At 41.5% G+C, this 20,504-nt stretch overlaps 1 protein-coding gene across 5 annotated transcripts in view; it reads right to left on the bottom strand.

The window, feature by feature from the left end:
• The window catches only part of TFCP2 (transcription factor CP2), a 56,613-nt gene extending 44,373 nt beyond the window's left edge, over nucleotides 1–12,240 (bottom strand). For 2 of the 5 annotated variants that reach the window (XM_058558254.1, XM_058558255.1), the window contains exon 1: nucleotides 11,456–11,982. In XM_058558254.1, the coding sequence (XP_058414237.1) occupies nucleotides 11,456–11,577 (122 nt within the window). In that variant the 5' untranslated portion in view covers nucleotides 11,578–11,982. Of the gene's footprint in view, nucleotides 1–1,473; nucleotides 1,799–11,455 lie in introns of all 5 variants that reach the window. The other 3 variants (XM_058558256.1, XM_058558253.1, XM_058558251.1) reach the window with 3 other exon arrangements.
• Between the last annotated feature and the right edge of the window lie 8,264 nt (nucleotides 12,241–20,504).

Raw genomic sequence — 20,504 nt, 5'->3', positions numbered from 1 at the left:
TCAATAAATGCTAAAATTGGTGGGTGAAAGTTTGAAAAGTAATAGGATATTTATACAGTCTCAAAGTATCTCCCCACAAGATACTTATTAATTACAAAAGGCAAAATAATAAATTTACAATGGAGAAAATTGGCATAAACCACCTTAACCAAATGGTCAAAGTTAACATTGCCAGTGACAGGACCAATCAATAGCAAGTGTATCCTAATATGATATACAGAGAAGAACTCAGCATCACTTCTTAGGTATTACAACACAAAGTGCATAATCTGAATCTAATCATGAGCAAACAACAAACTCAAATTGAGGGACCATCTGCAGAATAACTGGCCTGTACTCATCAAATTGTCAATGTCATAAAAATACAAAGATTCAGGAACTGTTCTAGATTAAGGGAGACAAAAGAGACATGACAACTAAATCAACACATTATCTTGAATATTCTTCTACTATAAAGGACAATATTGGGACAACTGGCAAAATCTGAGTAAGATCCATAGATTAGATAATAGTGTTGTGTCGGTGTTAAGTTCCTGATTTTGATCATTGTACTATGGTTATGCAAGAGAATTTCTTGTTTTTAAAAAATACACACTGGGGGCCGGCCCGGTGGCGCAAGTGGTTAAGTGCGCGCGCTCTGCTGCGGCGGCCTAGGGTTCGCTGGTTCGGATCCCGGGTGCACACTGACGCGCTGCTTGTCAAGCCATGCTGTGGCAGCGTCCCATATAAAGTAGAGGAAGATGGGCATGCATGTTAGCCCAGGGCCAGTCTTCCTCAGGAAAAAGAGGAGGATTGGCGGATGTTAGCTCAGGGCCAATCTTCCTCACAAAAAAAAAAAAAATACACACTGAAATATTTAGGTGTTAAGGGACATCACATCTGCAACTTACTCTTTAACATTCAGAGAAAAATAATCCTACACCACATGATTTCACTCATATGTGGTAGATGAACTAAAAGACGGACAGAGAGAACTGTTTGGTGGTTACCAGGGGCACGGGGGTTGAGGGATGGGCACAAGGGGTGAAGGGAGGCATTTATACGGTGATTGACAAACAATAATGTACAACTAAAATTTCACAATGTTATACACCATTAAGACATCAAAAAAAAAAGAAATAGGCTTAAAAATAATAATAATAATAGTAATTCTAGGTGTGTGGAGAGAGAGGGAGAAAGATAAAGCAAGTATAGTAAAATATTAACATTTGAGGAATCTGGGTGAAGAATATTCACAAATTCTTTGTACTATTTTTGCAAATCTTCTGCAAATCTGAAATTATTTTTTAAATGAACAAAATACACATTCTTACAAAGATTTCTGTGTAGAGAATAGACTGGGGGCAGGTGAGTGCAGAAGTGGAAGCAGGACTGGACCAATAAAAGGCTACCGTAGAGTAAGGACAGAGGTCACAGAAGATAGCAGAGTAGGAAGCTCCAGGAATTGGTCTCTCCACCAAAACAACTACTGACCTGGCAAGAGATACTTGAAACCACTATTTTGGAACTCTGGAATCTAGTTGAACACTCTCAGGATCCAAAAGAGTGCTTGATGAAGACAGGCTGGCAAATTTTAGTGAATTTCAGCATTTGGCATAGCATCTATCATTCTCCAGCTCCCAGTCCCATGGCAGGCAGCTGTGGGGACAGTAGCTCAAGATTCTGTTGCAACTTGCTGGTGCCAGGGATCTTGTCCTCCAAAAATCAAAGTTACGTGTTTTGATCACTGCTTTTGATTGCTGAGGAGCTGGCACAGAGGCTGGCCATTGTTTCGACCCCCATGGCTGAAGTGGCTTCCCTAGCAGAGTCAGAAACAGCGATTTAAAGAAAGAGAATACTCTTTTTTTCTTCTTTTCTTTTTATATTAGATCCAAGCATTTAAGGAAATCTCTGTCTAGTCACTTGTTGACCACGGACATAAAAAAAGACACTTCAATGACCACACACAACAAGGAATATACTCTGTGCAAAAACAGTTTGGAAAAGTCACTGAACAAATGGATGACTGCAGCTTTCATCAAGCAACAACAGTAATCTCTAGGGAGGGAGTAGATCTGATTTCCCAAGTTACTACATTACAATACTCAAAATTACAAAGCATACAAAGACACAGGAAAGTATGGCCCATTCACGGGAAAAAAGAAATTGACAGAAACCATCCCTGAGCAAGCCCAGATACTAGACTTACCAGACAAAGACTTTAAATTAACTGTCTTAAATATGCTCAAAGAGCTAAAGGAAACCATAATATAACTAAGGAAATCAGGAGAACAATGTATGAACAAGTAATGAACAGCAATAAAAAGACAGAAATTATAAAAAAGAAACAAATAGAAATTCTAGATAAAAAAGTATAATAGTTGGAATTAAAGATTCACTAGAGGGGTTCAACATCAGATTTGACTAGGCAGAAGAAAGGAATCAGTGAACTTGAAGACAGGACAACTGAAATTACTCAAGCTAAGGAGCAAAAAAAAGATGAACAGAGGCAAAGGGGCCTATAGTACACCATCAAGTGTACCAACATACACATTACGAGAGTCCCAGAAGGGGAAGAGGGAGAGCAAGAGCCAGAAAAAATATTTGAAGGAATAATGGTCAACAACGTTCCAAATTGATGAAAGACATAAATCTACACATCCAAGAGCTCAACACATTTCAACAGGATAAATTCAAAGAGATCCACACTGAGACACATTATATTCAAACTGTTGAAAAACAAAGAGAAAATCTTCAAAGCAGCAGAAAGTGACTTATCATACATGAGCGACTCTCAATGAGATTAATAGCCAATATCTTATCAGAAACCATGGAGGCCAGAAGGCAGTGGGATGATAATTTAAAGTGCTGAAAGTAAAAACCGTTAACCAAGAATTCTAAAATGAAGGAGAAATTAAGACCCTCCTCAACAAAAGCTAAGGGAGTTTATCATGAGTAGACCTGCCCTACAAGAAATGCTAAAGGGAATCCTTCAGGATGAAATGAAAGAACACTAGATGGTACTTCAAAGTCAAAAGAAGAAATAAAGACCTTAACTTGTAATCAATAATTCAAAGAGACTTATGCACCCCTATATTCACTGCAGCATTATTCACAATAGCCAAGACATGGAAGCAACCCAAGTGTCCATCGACTGATGAATGGATGAAGAAGATGTGGTGTATATATATACACAATGGAATACTACTCAGCCATGGAAAAGACAAAATCGTCTCATTTGCAACAATGGATGGAACTTGAGGGTATTATGTTAAGCGAGATAAGCCAGTCAGAGAAAGACAAACACCATATGATTTCACTTATATGTGGAAGATAAACAAATAAATGGACAAAGAGAACAGATTAATGGTTACCTGAGGGGAAGGGAAGGGGGGGCATAATGGGTGAAGGGGCACATATATATGGTGACTAACAAATAATAATGCACAACTGAAATTTCACAATGTTATAAGCTATTATGACCTCAATAAAATAAAAAAAAAACAAATAAAGATCTTACAAAGGTTACATAGGTAAATATAAAAGCTAGCATAGTGTATTTTTGGTATTTAACTTCTCTTTTTGTTTCCTATATGATTTAAAGACAAGTGTATAAAACAATAATTATAAATCTATAGTAACAGGCACACAATGTATAAAGATGTAATTGGTGACAATCACATCATAAAGAGGGGAACCAGCTGGATAGGAACAGAGTTAATGTATCTTCTTTTTTTTAATTGAGTTATAATTGACATATAACACTATATTAGTTTCAGGTATACAGTATAATGATTCAATATTTGTAAATATTGTAAAATGATCACCACAATAAGTCTAGTTTAATGTATGCTCTTACAGCTAAGTTGGCCTCAATTTGAATTAAACTGCTATAAACTTAGGATATTAACTGTAATCGCTATGGTAACCACTAAGAAAATAACTAAAAATATACACACAAAAAAAGCTTTCCCTCTAAGATCAGGAATAAGACAAGGATGCCCACTTTCACCACTGCTATTCAACATTACACTGGAAGTCTTAGCAAGAACAGTTAGGCAAGAAAAAGAAATAAAAGGCATACAAATTGGAAAAGAAGAAGAAAAACTATATTTATTTGCAAATGACATGATTCTACATACAGAAAATCCCATAGAATCCACAAAAAAACTAGTAGAGCTAATAAATGAATTCAGCAGAGTTGCAGAATATGAGATCAACACAAAAAAATCAGTTGTGTTTCTATACACCAGCAACGAACAATCCAAAAACAATATTAAGAAAACAATTCCATTTATAGTCACATCCAAAAGAATAAAATATATAGGAATAAATTTAACCAAGGATGTGAAAGACTTGTACATTGAAACTACTAAACTTTGCTGAAAGAAATTAAAGATGACATAAATAAATGGAAAGACATCCCATGTCCATGGATTGGTAAACTTAATATTGTTAAGATGGTAATACCCCCAAAGCCATTTATAAGATGCGATGAAATCCCTATCAAAATTCAATGGCCTGTTTTGCAGAAAGAGAAAAGCCAATCCTCAAATTTGTATGGAACTACAAGAGGCCCTGAATAGCGAAAACAATACTGAAAAAGAAAAACAAAGTAGGAGGACTCACACTTCCCAATTTCAGAACTTATTAAAAAGCTATAGTAATCAAAACAGTGTGGTACTGGCAGAAGCACAGACATACCAACCAACAGAATAGAAATAAGAGTCCACAAATAAACCTTTACATCTGTGGCCACCTGATTTTCAATGAGGGTACCAAGAACATTCAATGGCAAAGGACGAACAAATGGTGGCTGGGACAACTGGCTGGCCACATGCAAACAAATGAAGTTAGACCCCTATCTCACTCCATATACAAAAATTAACTCAAAATGGATCAACAATCTAAATATAAGAACTTTAACTGTAAAACTCTTAGAAGAAACCATAGGATAAATCTTCATGACCCTGGATTTGGCAACTGATTCTTAGAGTTGACACCAAAAGCGTGAGCAACAAAAGAAAAAATAGATAAACTGGACTTCATCAATATTAAACACTTTTGTGAGTCAAAGGACATTATCAAGAATGTGAAACAACAACCTACAGAATGGGAGAAAATATCTGCAAACCATATATCTGGTAATGGTCTAGTATCCAGGACATATAAAGAACTCTTACAACTCAACAACAAAAAGACAACAACCCAATTTAAAATTGGGCAAAGGACATGAATAGACACTTCTCCAAAAGAGACATACGAATGGCCAACAAGCAAATGAAAAGATTACAGTCAATAAGGATACACAAAACAAAACCAGGATGAGGGGCCTGCCCGGTGGCGCAAGCGGTTAAGAGCGCACCCTCCGCTGCGGCGGCCCGGGGTTCGCAGGTTCGGATTCCGGGCGCGCACCGACGCACTGCTTGTCAAGCCATGCTGTGGCGGCATCCCATATAAAGTGGAGGAAGATGGGCATGGATGTTAGCCCAGGGCCAGTCTTCTTCAGCAAAAGAAAAAAAGAGGAGGATTGGCAGATGTTAGCACAGGGCTGATCTCCTCACACAAAAAACAAACAAACAAACAAACAAAAAAAACCAGGATGAGATACTACTTCACATTCACTAGGATAGCTTTAATTAAAAACAAACAAAAACAGGAATTAAGTGCTGGTGAGGATGCAGAGAAACAGGAACCCCTGAACGTTGCTGGTGAGAATGTAAAGTGGTTCAGCTATTGTGTAAAACAGCGTGGCAGTTCTTGAAAAAATTAACCATACACTACATATCTATTAGAATAGCCAAAATCCAGAAGACTGACAACAAATGCTGAAAAGGATGTGGAGCAAAAGGAACTCTCACTCATTGCTGGTGGGAATGCAAAATGGTACAGCCACTGTGGAGGACAGTTTGGTGGTTTCTTACAAAACTAAACCTACTTTCACCATATGACCCAGCAAATTGCACTCCTTGGTATTTACCCCCAAATTTGAAAACTATCTCCACACAAAAACCTGCACATGGATGTTTATAACAGCCTTATTCATATTGCCAAAATTTGGAAGCAACCAAGATGTCCTTCAGTAGGTAAATGGATAAATAAACTGTGGTACATCCAGACAATGAAATATTATTCAGCGCTAAACAGAAATGAGCTATCAAGCCAGGAAAAGACACAGTGAAAAGTTAAATGCATATTACTAAGTGAAAGAAGCCAATCTGAAAAGGCTACAGATCGTATATTGCAATTATATGACATTCTGGAAAAGGCAAAACTATGGAGACAGTAAAAAGATCAATGGTCGTCATGGATTAAGGTGGGTGTGGGGGAATATATAAGCAGAGCACATCGGATTTTTAGCGTACTGAAAATACTCTGTATAACACTATAATGATGGAACATGTCATTATATATTTGTCCAAACCCATAGAATGTACAACACCAAGAGTGAACTCTAAGGTAAACTATAAACTTTGGGTGATTATGATGTGTCAATGTAGGTTCATCAATGTAGGTACAGAGTGTGTACCACTCCAGTGGGGGATGCTGATAACAGGGGAGGCTATGCATGTGTGGAGGCAGGGCATATATGGGAAATTTCTGTACACCTTCCTCTCAACATTGCTGTGAACCTAAAACTGCTCTAAAAAAACAGTCTTTGAATTATGGGGGGAAAAAAAAAAGCTAAGCATAGAATTACCATATGCCCCAGCAATTGCAAATCCTAGGTATACACCCAAGAGAAATGAAAATATATGTCTAGTACAGCATGGTGACTATAGTTAATAATACTGTATTGCATATTTGAAAGTTGCTAAGAGAGTAAATCTTAAAAGTTCTCTCATCACAACAAAAAAAAAATTTTGTAACTATGTATGGTGACAGATGTTAATTAGACTTACTGTGATCATTTCATAATATATACAAATATCAAAACATTATGTTGTACCCCTGAAACTAATGCAATGTTAGTATTAACACTGTATTATATACTAATGTATAAAATGTATAAATAATTTATAACATATAAACTAATACAATTATACCTCAATAAAAAAATGTCTACACAGAAACTTGTACACAAATGTTTATAAACATTTCATGGTCACTTCTTTTATAAACATAATGCTATATTAACTTGATTCATAATAGTCAAAAAGTGGAAACAACCCAAATGTCCATCAAGGGATGAACGGATAAACAACTTGTGATATACACATACAATGGCATATTATTCAGCCATAAAAGAAGAATGAAGTACTAATTTATTAATACATGCTACAACATGGATGAACCCTGAAAACTTATGCTAAGTGAAAGAAGCCAGACACAAAAGGTCACACATCACATGATTCCATTTACAGCAGTCCCTCCCTTATCCGCAGTTTCACTTTCTACAGCTTCAGTTACCTGTGGTCAATCATAGTCCGAAAATATTAAATGGAGACTTCCAGAAATAAACAATTCAAAAATTTTAAATTGCTTGCCATTCTGAGTAGCATAAAATCTCACGCCATCCTGCCTGGGACGTGAATCATCCCTTTGTCCAGCGTATCCACACTGCATACGCTACCCGCCTGTTAGTCACTTAGTAGCCTTCTCGGTTACCAGACCGACTGTCGTGGTATCACAGTGCTTGTGTTCAAGTAACCCTTATTTTACTTAATAATGGCCCCAAACGGTAAGAGCAGTGATGCTAGGAATTCGGATATGCCAAAGAGAAGCCGTAAAGCACTTCCTTTAAGTGAAAAGGGGAAAGTTCTCAACTTAATAAGGAAAGAAAAAATCATATGCTGAGGTTGCTAAGATCTACAGTAAGAACAAATCTTCTATCGGTGAAATTGAGAAGACGGGAAAAGAAATTCGTGCTAGTTTTGCTGTTGCACCTCAAGCTGCAAGTTATGGCCACAGTGTGATAAGTGCTTAGTTAAGACGGAAAAGAAATTACATTTGTGGGTGGAAGACACAAACAGAAAACATGTTCCAGGGGCCTGGCCAGTGGCATAGCGGTTAAGTTCGCACATTCCACTTTGGTGGCCCAGGGTTCGCAGGTTCAGATCCCAGGCGCCGACCAATGCACCGCTTGTCAGGCCATGCTGTGGCGGGATCCCATATAAAGTAGAGGAAGATGGGTACAGATGTTAGCCCAGGGCCAATCTTCCTCAGCAAAAAAGGAGGATTGGCAACGGATGTTAGCTCACGGCTAATCTTCCTCTCAAAAAAAAAAAAGAAAGAAAGAAAACGTGTTCCAAATGGTGGTGACGTGTTGTGCCAGAAAGCACTGAGCCTATACGAAGACATCAGCAAGGGATCCCCTGAAACGTGTGACACCAAGCCTCTTACTGCAAGAAAGGGATGGTTACACAGATTCAGGAATAGATTTGGATTGAAAGAGAGAGAGACCACATTCACATAACTTTTATTACAGTATAATAATTGTTCTATTTTATTATTAGTTATTGTTGTTAATCTCTTACTGTGAGTAACTTATAAATTAAACTTTATCGCAAGTATGTATATATAGGAAAAAACATAGTATAGGGTTTGGTACTATCCGCAGTTTCGGGCATCCACTGCGGGGTCTTGGAACGAACCCCCAGCTTATAAGGGGGGACCACTGTATATAATATATCCAGAATAGGTAAATCCATAGATACAGATTGCATATTAGTGATTAGCAGGAAGAGAGGGGAAGGGGAAATGGAGAGCAATTGCTTAACAGGTACAGGGTTTTCTTCGGGGGTGATGAAAATGTTTTGGAACTAGATAAGAGGTGGTGATTGCACAATATCATGAACATACTAAATGCCACTGAGTTGTTCACTTTAAAACGATTAATTCTACGTAATGTCAATTCCACCTCAACTTAAAAAAAAATGGAATGAGAGAAAGGGGAAAATTTAAAAAAAAAAACCACAAAATTTAATCTTTTTACTCTTTTTTTATAACAGTTCTATTGAGATACAATTTATATACCATACAATTCATCCATTTAAAGTGTGCAATTCAATTGTCTTTAGTGTGGTCACAGAGTTGTGCAACCATCATCACAATTTTAGAACATTTTTATCACCCCCCCCGAAAAAAAACCAGTACGCATTTGCAGTCATGCCCAGTCCCTCTTCCTCCACAGCTCTAGTCAACCACTAATCTACTTTCTGTCTCTATTGATTTGCCTATTCTAGACATTTCATAGAAATGAAATCAGATGTTATGTGATCTTTTGCGACTGGCTTCTTTCACTCAGCATATTTTCAGGGCATTTCCTTTATTTTAACCATAAAGTTTGTGCCATGTATTAAAACATAAGGAAAAAAGTAAGGAGAATATTCAAGGACCACTTATGAAAAGAACTTTACTGAATACAATGGCGGATCAAGAATCAAAAACAGAAATCCAGTTCAGATGAATCTTCATCAAATATAAATTAACAGATATGAAGCGAAACTATTATACCATGTAGCAGAAAATAAGCAAACTAGGGTAAAATAAATACATTAAGGAAAATATTTTACAAAACAAATTGCTTGTCAAAGAGGACATCTTGCCTAAAAAAGGTGTAGGACAAGCGATCACAAGGTCTAATTACAGGAAGAGCAAAGAATCACTGTCTTTGTGTCTAAAAACTGCTCCAGCCAGTGTTTCTCAAAACAGGGTCCCTGGACTACCTGCAGCAAAATCATCTAAGAACTTGTTTTACAAAAATCAGATTTCTGGTCTGTGCCCCAGTCACGGAAAATGGGGCCCTGGAAACTATTTTGAATAAGAACTCCAGATGATTCTCATGAATGCTCAAGTTTGACAACTAATATCTAATTAACACAAATCAATGCAAATGATTAAATGTATGTAAGAGTCAAGAGAAGTTACAAAAGCAAAATGGATGAAAAAGAGGAAGGTGAAAAAAATACTTAAAATTTTGGCACAGTGTGCTCTGGGGAAAACATAAAGTGATATTTGAAAACTCACGCGGATTTGATGATGGAAAAAAATTCTAAATGTGTACATATGCAAGCCATTCTACTAATACCTGTGAAGGCCACTCAGGGTATGACACAGGAAAATACAAATGTAAGGTTGCGTGGTAGAGAGAGCACGTAGTAGATGAGCAAATGTTTGCTGACAATGTTAACTATTTTTATAACAAGTACAGTTATATTTAATTATCTCCAACCCAAAATCCAATAACCTAGACAAAACCAAACTTTTTGCTGTAGTAATCTTTACATGAACAGCATAAACTGTCAAATATTATGTCAGATAACTGACATGCAAGCTCAGGGCTGGGACATTTACTTTCAGACCAAGTTAATCTCTATTTTTATGGTCAGACTTACGTAAACAATGACAGGCAAAACCAGAGTTAAATTCCTCAAGACTAACAGCATTGCATGATAGAACTCAAATTTCCCTAAAAATCATGAAAATATGTATACAAGGAGAGCCTTTATTATCCTAACTGTAAGCAAAGATTTCTGAAGATGAACTATTAAGTTCTAACTCGTAATTTTACTTCAGTGAGGAAAGTCGACTTTGGTTTAGCAGGGATAAAGAAAGGAAGTTTCAATTACATAACTCTCAAAGGACCTCACTATCAGATGCAGAATTTGTCCTCCATAAAAAGCGTCTTTCCCCTATAAACCCATAAACTCAATTAAAGTGTTAAGTTGTAACATCTCTTTTGACTTACTTATTTAGATTAAGCCTTAAAATGCATTTGGAACCCCAATTATATTCCATCTAACCCTAAGATGCTGGTAATTCAACATTTCCAGACGTGATTCTTGCACATCCTATAAATGAAACAAACTGCTGGGGGAATGAAATAGCTAATGCATGCAAATAAATTACACGGGAAGTTATGCTGCTTTCAAAGGAGACTTTTATTTATTATCAGCATTTAGCTTGATATACGAAGGTCTAAGCATCTAAAAGTTCTCTATGACACTTTTTCATTTCACAGCTTATGTTTCAAAAATCAGAAACCCTAGAACTAAGTAAAGTCTTAAAGTAGGCTAAAATACGGATGGGTGAACTTCTTCACCAAGGTCTCACATTTCCTCACAAAAAGCAAACAATTTTCACTAAGCCTACCTCCCAACTCCCCAACTCCCTAGATTTCTCTCACATGCTCAGTTTGGCCTCCTCTTCACACAAGTCCAGCCCAACCCATCCACACACACCATCAGTCTCCAAGTCTCCCACACCGGCACAACAACCTCTCATCTGGTTGCTAATCCAAGGCCCTTCTTTCTTCGACTTATCTTGCACAGACTTGACATGCCTACAATCTCTTGTTCCATTTCTTCCACAACAATCACTACTCAAAGCAACCTAAGAAACAAGTCCCTTTTCCCTACCCGCAGACAGCTTCTTTAACTCTATACACCTCTTTTTTTTTTTTTTTTTTTTTTCCTTATTCTCTATCCTGCCTTTGTTATTCAGAAGGTGCAGGGTCTGGGAAAATCTCACTCACCTCATGCTATAGGCACCAGCACCCAGTTCCTGGCCGATCCCGGAGAGACTAGCATCAAAGTCCTGCACCAGCCCGGATTCAATCACTTCATCGGCCAGAGGCAGCTTCAGAGCCCAGGCCATCCTGGCTCCTTCGCTGCCCCAGGAGACACCGTTTTCTTGTACAAAGGCGAGTAGTGTGATTCTACCCACCAGGGGCAAGACTGTAGAAAACTCCAAACCAAGATCTCCCACACAGTACCTACCAGCCACCCCCAAGCCCAACCCGCACTGCCCGCACAATCTAACTAACCGCCCGTACCCTTGCCTCCTTGCTCTTGGCTGCCCCGACTGAAAACCCCTCCCACCCAGCTCTCTGGAGCCGCACGAGGGCCCCTTTGCTTAACTACTCCAGACTGCCCAGAGGCAGCCCTGGACTCCCATACTCCCACTCCTTGGGTTCGTGGTGGTCACACTGCTTTCCAAACAGACCAGCAGCGGCACGCGCCGCCTACCCGGCGCTCCCACTCCGCTCTCCCACCTCTCCCCCCGCCCCCTTCCACTGGGAGCCCCCTCCCTCCGGGGACCCGCTCTCCCTGTCCCCTCCAGGCCTGGCTTCCGGTCAGTCCCAAGATCACTTCCGGTCACCCCCGCTCAACCCCACGGCTCTTAGAACCAAATCCAGGTTTCCGCCGAGCCGACTCCCCTCCCTCTGCAGCCCCCCACGGCCTCGACACATGGAAGGGAAAAGTCCGACACCGGCGTGAAACCCAGACTCGCCGAGCTCCTCCACCGCCCGCGGCCCCAGCGCCAACCAATCATGGCGCCCTCTTCCTTTGCCGGTCCGGCGAACGTGACGTCACTCTGCCGCCCGCCAATGGGGAAGAGACGTCGTCGGCCTCGGCAGTGATGATAGGCTAGCTACGACACGGCTTCCCGCCCCCCGGAGATGGGCTGGGCAATCCGGGAGAGGGCCCGGCGTGCGTCAGGTGTCCCGGTTTAAACGTCCCTCCTTGTGGCTACCTGAGTTTTGGCATCCGCTACTTACCGAGTCGGAACCCTAAGGCGTGGGTGGAGCTTTCGCTCTAGGTGTACCGAACCCACACCCAGTCCTGGCGGACGCGTGCTCGTTTCCTCCTGAGATACTCTCTGTCCTTAGACTCACTTCTCCGGAGGTCAAGACTGCTTAAATCCGATTTCCCTTGATCATTTTACTTTCTGCCTTCTTCCTAGTGCATTTGAACAGGAAAGCATGAGATGGGTGAAAGTGTTGTGGTTTTTAAAAGGTAGTGGTCTGGGGGCCTGCCCCTGGCTTAGCGGTTAAGTGCGCGTGCTCCGCTGCTGGCGGCGGGTGTTTGGATCCCTGGGGGCGTACCAATGCACCACTTCTCCGGCCATGCTGAGGCAGCATCCCACATACAGCAACTAGAACGATGTGCAGCTATGACATACAACTATCTACTGGGGCTTTGGGGGGAAAAAATAAATAAAGTGGAGGAGGATGGGCACGGATGTTAGCCCAGGGCCAGTTTTCCTCAGCAAAAAGAGGAGGATTGGCAGATGTTAGCACAGGGCTGATCTCCTCACACACACACAAAAAAAGGTAGTGGTCTAAAGATTGGAATTTGGGCTGGCATCTTCACTTACTAGTTTGGTGACTTCAGAATAATAGCTTCATCTCATTGAGATTTAGCTTCCTCATTTGAAATGTAGGAATAACCATACCTGCACCACCTTCCTCCTTTGGGGATTAAATAATAATGTCCATTGCTTATTGGGCATTAACTATATGGCAGGAACTTTATTACATTATCAGTAATCCTCAAGACAATCTTGTGACTAGAATTATCTTTCTAAAGGTAAGTGTTATGGACCTGATTTTACCAATAAGGAGAGGAGGCTAAGGGCTTAAATTGGCCAAAGCTAAATTGGTGTGCCAACTTCAGAGTTGATTCCAAAGCCTGACATTTTTCACTACAAGGCATTGCCTATATGTGAAAGTATTGGTTCATTGTATTCCACTACTGAATTTTTTACAATCTACCTTGAATTATAATTTCGTATATATCTGCCTTTTTCTCTAGACTGTGATCTCCTAAAGAATAGGGAATAAGTCTTCTTCAGGCTTGTGTTCTTAATATCTCCTAGTATAGTTCCTGCATTCAATAGGACTTTAAAAAATACTTATTGAATTTAAAAAGGAAAGAAAGAGAGGAGAGAGGTTGACATGAAGTTGACAGCATACCCCCAGTTTCAGCTACAGTCTTCTCTCTTTGAGGGCTCTAGTCTTACCCATCTTCTTACCTTAATAAGCTCTGGCATCCAAGTCTTGGCAAAATCCTTTGTATTCAAGCAGTGTATCTAGAGTATTTTAAAACATCTATTAGGTGGAACCATGCCTTGTTTGAACAACAGCTCTGTCACTAGATGCATAATCTTGGGCAAATAACTTTACATCTCTGAGCCTCAGTACTTTAATCCATAAATTAGTGAAAATAATACCTCCTCCTAAAATTGTGAGGATTAAATGAAGTGCCAAGATGCCACAAAAATAATAATTATTCAATAAATGTTAGCTCCTGTCTCCTACTACCCCATTTCCACTTCTCTGTTAAGATTGGGTTGGTATTATCATCCTATTTAAAAACATTAATTTACATTGTATGGTGTGTTATAATTTTGGTATCACTTTAATGTATATTTAATTAAAACATAATTAAATATGTCTTATTTAATCCTCATGAAAGCGTTTGTTTTGTTTTTTTACTATGCAGAAACTGAAACTAAGAGAGGGAGAGTGTTCAAGCAGACTGCAACCTCTTTAGAAACCATCCTGAGAATTATTCTGTGATTCAGCGACTCCACTCTATATATGAACCCTAGAGAACTCTTGCACATATGTACCAGGAGACTTGTATGAGAATGTTCATGCCAACACTATTTATAGCAACAAAACAGAACAAAACAAATGTCCACCAACAAGAGAACGGATAAATTGGCGTGGGATAGAAGATTATACAGCAGTAAAAATGAATAAAACTTTAAAAAATGAATAAAGCTATACTCAACCAAGTGAATAAATCAATCTTAGAAACGTGGGGGAAAATGGGGAAGTCCTCATGCAGTGTAACATCGTTTTATAAAGCTCAAACCCCAGCAAAATTAAGCAATATATCATTTAGGGAAATATACACACATTCCTTTAAAAAAGGAAGGAAGGGGCCGGCCAGGTGGTGTAGTGGTTAGGTTCAGATCCTGGGCGCAGACCAACGCACCGCTTAACAAGCCATGCTGTGGCAGCGTCCCATATAAAGTAGAGGAAGATGGGCACAGATATTGGCCCAGGGCCAATCTTCCTCAGCAAAAAGATGAGGATTGGGAACAGAAGTTAGCTCAGGGCTGATCTTCCTCACAAAAAAAAAGGGGGGGGGGCGTGAAAAGATAAACAAGACTCTGTGGTGGCCACATATAAGAAAATGTGGTGGGGGTGGTGGGGTGCTGGTAGAGGAGGAACTCAAAAGTAGCTTCAACAGTGGTAGTTAAGTTGAGTGGTGGTGTTACGAATTTCACCTCACTCACACTCAGAGGAGCTCCAAGGAGGGGCCCACATGTGGGCCCTGTACCCACAATCTGTCCCTTCCTTGAAGGGTTCTTTCCTATTTGGTGTCGCAGATGTGAAATGACATAGAAGCTGAGAGGTCAGCGGCACAAGCTTTGTTCAATGGTCAAAGAATGGAAAAGCGGGACCTAAGTTCACAAATCCACTTGTCAGCTCCTGGGGTGATTAAGCAGCTGTTATAAGGGGTCTAGGTAATGAAGGGGAGGAATATTCATAGTTATTTGGGGAAATGGGCAGGCTTTTCTGGGGAGCGAGGGTGCCTCCTCTTTTCTTATTTGGTTATATCCTGCGGTTGCCATGGCAGTTGTAAACTGTCATGGCGTCGGTGTGTGTGTTCTGTAATGTGGTAATGTACTATAATGAGCATATGAGGAGCTGTGGGGTCTATGTCAGGTCAAGTCGGACTGCCATGTTGCCTTCAACCGGTTTTAACTGGATTTGACCTATGTCTCAGCCATCTCCTCCTTCCTCTCTTTGTGGTTTCCTGTAAGTTAAAGAGAACGTGTTAGGCTTGTTCTGAGCAGGGTTGTGGTTAACGCCTTATGAGGTCAGTGGGCCAGGTAACAGTAGATCTGTGAGTTATTATTTGTTTCATCATTTTGCTTCATAAATTACCCAAAAAGTGTGGTCTTGAATATGTAACAAATATTACGTAAATTAGCAGCTGAGCCAGGAACTACAGTCCAGGTCCCTGATTCTTATAGCTGAGATCTGCCTACAGTGATGCCTCCCTGCTGGTGGTACAGTCCTAGGAACTGTCCAGACACAGAGCAAATAATAGCTGATAATAATGACAGGCCCGTATCTACTGAGCCCTTCCTAAGTGCCAAACCCTGACTAGGTTCTTTACGTATATTATCTCATTTCATCCTCACATCACCACTGGAAGGAAGGTACCATTATTAAACTTATTTCATAGATAAGGAATGTGAGGCTTAGAAAAATTGATTGGCCCATCCAGGGTCACCCAGCTTGAGAGTGGTGAAGCCTCACTGATTGACCACGCAGTCTGGGCGTCTAACCATCACGCCACGCTGTGCGTGTGGATGCTTATAACCTAAAAAATACCTGCTTCCTACCTATCCTTCTTTTCAGAGATGAATTTTGAAGCTTGTGGGGTGAGAGAATTGAATTTTCAGAAAACTGTAGCCCATGAAGGAATATTGGATGGAGCATGTTTTCCCTACACAGAAAAATAGCTTAAAGGAAATGGATTTAAAATACAACAAGGAGTATTCACATTAGATGTTTGGAAGAGATGATTGTGCCATATCCAGGAGTCTCATGGAACCCTGTCCTCTGGAAAATACTTAGAAAAAAACAGACATGTACTTCTTGGAAATGTTTGAGCCTAAGTTTAAATTCTGAACCAAAATAAAGATTTCACGAAGGTCCTGCTTACCATTTATTAATTCTAAAGTAAACCGAGGTGAATTGAAAGGTGACTCTTAAGCTTTGACCCCTCCCAAGTGGAATGCAGATCAGTCTTGAGATTTATGCCCTTGAACTCGGTTCTCCTGAGGAGAGAAGACCTTACAGACTGTTTACGCCTGGAATTCTGTGAGTTGGGGGAGTACACTTTTTCCTTCCTTATCTTCCCCAAATGTAACCAAGAGCAAAATTGGAGTGCCAGGGCTGGAAACAGGGATTCCAGTGGCAGGCTGGGGGATCTGCCTCCAAGAAAAGACCTCCAGGTGTTCCCCTGGAAATCCAGAAACACCTATCAATAAACCAAATTTTTGTACCCATAAATTCATCCCACAACAAAAATCATGGCTCCTATTAGACCTAATAAATATGACTAATTAACCACAGCACCTGTGGCACAGAGCTCCAAATTTGGTGTTCTGGACCGTTGGGTGAAGTTAGGGCTCATTGTGAAGGGTTCATTTCCCTGGATTAGGTCCTGAAACTAGACACTGTGTAGATGGAACATAGCAGAGCCTACACTGGTGGGGGGAAACATGTGGAAATCCTACCAAAAAGATCAAGATAGACAGCAATCCTCAGGTCCCACCCTGTATGGGCTAAGGTTAAGCACACAGGCTTTAGAGACAGCCCACCTGGGTCTAAGACTTCCTTCTGCTGCTCAAAAACAAAGCAACCCTGAGTAAATTCCCCATCTTTTCTATTCCTCAATTCCTTATCTGTAAAATGGGCATAATAATAGTTCTTAATTTATAGAATGATGGTGAGAAGTAACTGAAATAATGCACGTTAAGTGCTTAGAAGAGTGCCCAGCACATAGTCAGTGATCAGTACAGGTTAGCTATTGTTATGATTGACAGAAAAGGGACCCTAGCACTTGTCCTGCCTACCTCTGAAGACAAATCAATTGTCTCAGAGGCTTGAGGGCTCAAGCTCCTTGGATCAGCACCCATCCATCCCCTAGGCTTCCCTTCTCACCCATTTGCTCAAGTCAGTCACTGTTGCTGGGTTCCCAGGTCAATCACTGGGCATTTTCCTCCAGATACAGGAAGGAACCCTCATTCAGGCAGGGTTTTTGAGGGACTGACAATCTAGCTTTAATTCTTCCCATCTTCTTACATCCCACCCAGGGAGCCTGTGAGGCCCAGTCTGGCTTCTTTAAAGGACTCTGCAGTTGAGAGAAAAGGAAATCAAAAGTTTTCACGGTCACACAGTTCCATGCAACCTCAGGTTCCCTTCATCTCTCATCTCGACTCCAGAAACCAGCTCACATCTTCTCCAGTCCATAAAAGGTTAGTTCCCCCTTCACTGCTGTCCACAGCATGCTGGACATCTGCCATATTGTGATTTATAAGAACTAGATATATTTAGTCATTCAGATGACCAAAATGTGTTTCTCGTATTTGGTCTTCATCCACAATTCCTGGCTCACAGCTCCCAAAACCCTTGGAATTTCTTGAGCCATAAGAGCAATGGGAACATCTTTTGTTATAATCTTTGATCTCTTGTCCTCAGTTCCTGAAAACAGGAACTGTTTGAAAATGAAATGGGTGTCTTGTTCATAACAAGCCCTGTTCCACCACAACTGGGTTTATGTTACTGAAGGTGACTTTTGAAAGCGCCTAAGGATGAGGTTGGTTGCCAGGGGAACCAACCAGGAAGACAAGGTTGGAACTTTCCCTTGGTTTCCGGGGAGGGGAGGGGTGGGGCTAGAGGTTGAATCAATCACCAATGGCCAGTGAGTTAATCAATCATGCCTGTGTAATGAAACTTCCATAAAAACCCAAAAAGGAGGGGGTTCAGAGAGCTTCCAAGTCGTGGAACCAGAACATGCTGCCGTGCTGGGCCCTAAGCTCCAGAAAGACAGAAGCTCCTTTGTTCCAGACCTCCGCCTAGGCATCTCTTCATCTGGCTGTTGATTCGTATTCTTTAATATCCTCTGTAGTAAATCAGTAATCTAGCCCGAAGCAGGTATTCCTGAGTTCTGTGAGCTGTTCTAGCAAATAATTCGAACGCAAGGAGGGAGTCGTGGGAACCTCTGATTTAAAGCCAGTTGTTCAGAAGTACTGGTAACAATCTGGACTTGCGATTGGCATTCTGAGTGGGAAAGGGTCATTGGAGCCTCCAGTTTGTAGCTGGTTGGTCAGAAGCACAGGAAACAACCTGGGCTTGAGATTGGTGTCTGAAGTGGGGGCGGTCTTGTGGGGCTGAGCCTGTTGTCTGTGGAATACGATACTATCTCCAGGTAGTGTCAGAACCCTGCTGGTGTCTGAGAATTGCTTGTTGGTGTGGGGAAGCCGCCACAAGTACACATATTGGAATTGGGTCCAGGAACCCAAAAGAACATCCCAGACCCGGGAATAGAAATTGCAATCCCTCCACCAACCCACCCCTCTTCCTTTAAAGTCTTCCTGGGCCAGCTGCCAGGAACCACACTCAACAGGTCTAAGCCAGAGATTTCAGCTTCCGCTAACTCTCTGGTGGGAGCTGCTGGGAGCTGCCTGTCTCCAGTCAGGGCCGGTTGCTACCCAGATTCCATTCACTCCCACAAATCACAGTGTAAACCCTGCATAGCTAAGCATGAATCCTCTGTACCTGCTTTCTCCCAGGAGCCTGAAGTCAGGGACTCAGCTCTCATAATTTCCTTGAAGGAAAGGGTAGGAGGGCCGGTCCCGTGGCTTAGTGGTTAAGTGCGCGTGCTCCGCTGCTGCCAGCCCGGGTTCGGATCCCGGGCAAGCACCGACGCACCGCTTCTCCGGCCATGCTGAGGCCGCGTCCCGCATACAGCAACTAGAAGGATGTGCAACTATGACATACAACTATCTACTGGGGCTTTGGGGGAAATATAAATAAATAAATAAAATTAAAAGAAAAGGTAGGAAGTGCATTCAGCCATCTATCTGACATTTATCTAGCACCTACTGTATACCCTTGGCCTGGATACTGAGGAGTCACAGCCTAGTGTGGGCAGCTAATATTAGGGTTGTGAGATCTATGCAGAGGTAAGTGCCAGCTTCTGTTTGATTTTTGGCCCCATTATTTCAGAGTGCTGTAAAGCTCCTCTGATCCCTAAGCCTTACATCAGAATCTCAGACATCTATTGTCCCTTCGGTGGAGGTGGGGTTGTGCAGCATGATCTAGAACCTAGCACAGTGCCTGGCTCAGGAATGCTGGTGGGGTGGGATCAAAGGTGATGCCTTGCTTTTACCAGTTTAGATTATGTCACCCAGACCTCATCAATGCCAGATAGGTGGAGCGGGGAGGAGGGAAGGCTGCAGGGGAGCATGGCATGAACCCTACTTCTAGAAGGTAGACAAGCAGAGAGACTCTTACCACAGCCATGCTGTCCCAGCTCTGAGCTCAAGTGGCAGATCTTTGCAGGCCTGGGGAAGGGCACAAATGAAGACTCACTTACCATATATCTAAAATTTTATAAAATATAAATCAAGCTAATTGTGAATGTCCTAGCCTCCTATCATGATAAGCATACCTTCATAACGACCCAGAAGGCCAGGTTTGCATTTTGACTTTTAGGACTCCTTGAAGTTCTGTGCTAGAATGTTCACCAGTCCTGACCCCCAGCCTACAGCCTGCCTTCTCGTCCCCCTCACAGCCCCATCTCACACTGCAAAGGGCTTTGTGTATATGTATAGACATTCCAGCCTGCATATCCAAGCTCCGTCCACCCAGTTCTCTGACAAACAGCTGCCCCTTGGCCACCTCTTGGGCCTAGGAGTGTCACACCAACAGCACAGTCTGTCATTGGGACCCAGAGAAGAGGGGGTGGGAAGTGGGCTTGACAGGGAATTCTGGGGTCCTAGGCACCAGGAGGATGGTCTAGAAGGAGAAAGGGGACATCCCCTTGACCCTGCACCCCATGGGGAGGGTCATGGCTGGAGGGCCTGGGCAGAACCTTCTGAAGCAGGAGTCCAGGGCACTGACCCTCACCTTCTTGCAATGGGAATTTCCAGGCTATGACTCTGACAGCAAAGGCAGCTCCCTGCCACTTCCCTGGCTTCTGACA

Source organism: Diceros bicornis, chromosome 17 (genome assembly GCF_020826845.1).
Source record: "Diceros bicornis minor isolate mBicDic1 chromosome 17, mDicBic1.mat.cur, whole genome shotgun sequence".
NCBI lineage: Eukaryota > Metazoa > Chordata > Mammalia > Perissodactyla > Rhinocerotidae > Diceros > Diceros bicornis.
This window is presented reverse-complemented; position numbering and strand designations above follow the sequence as displayed.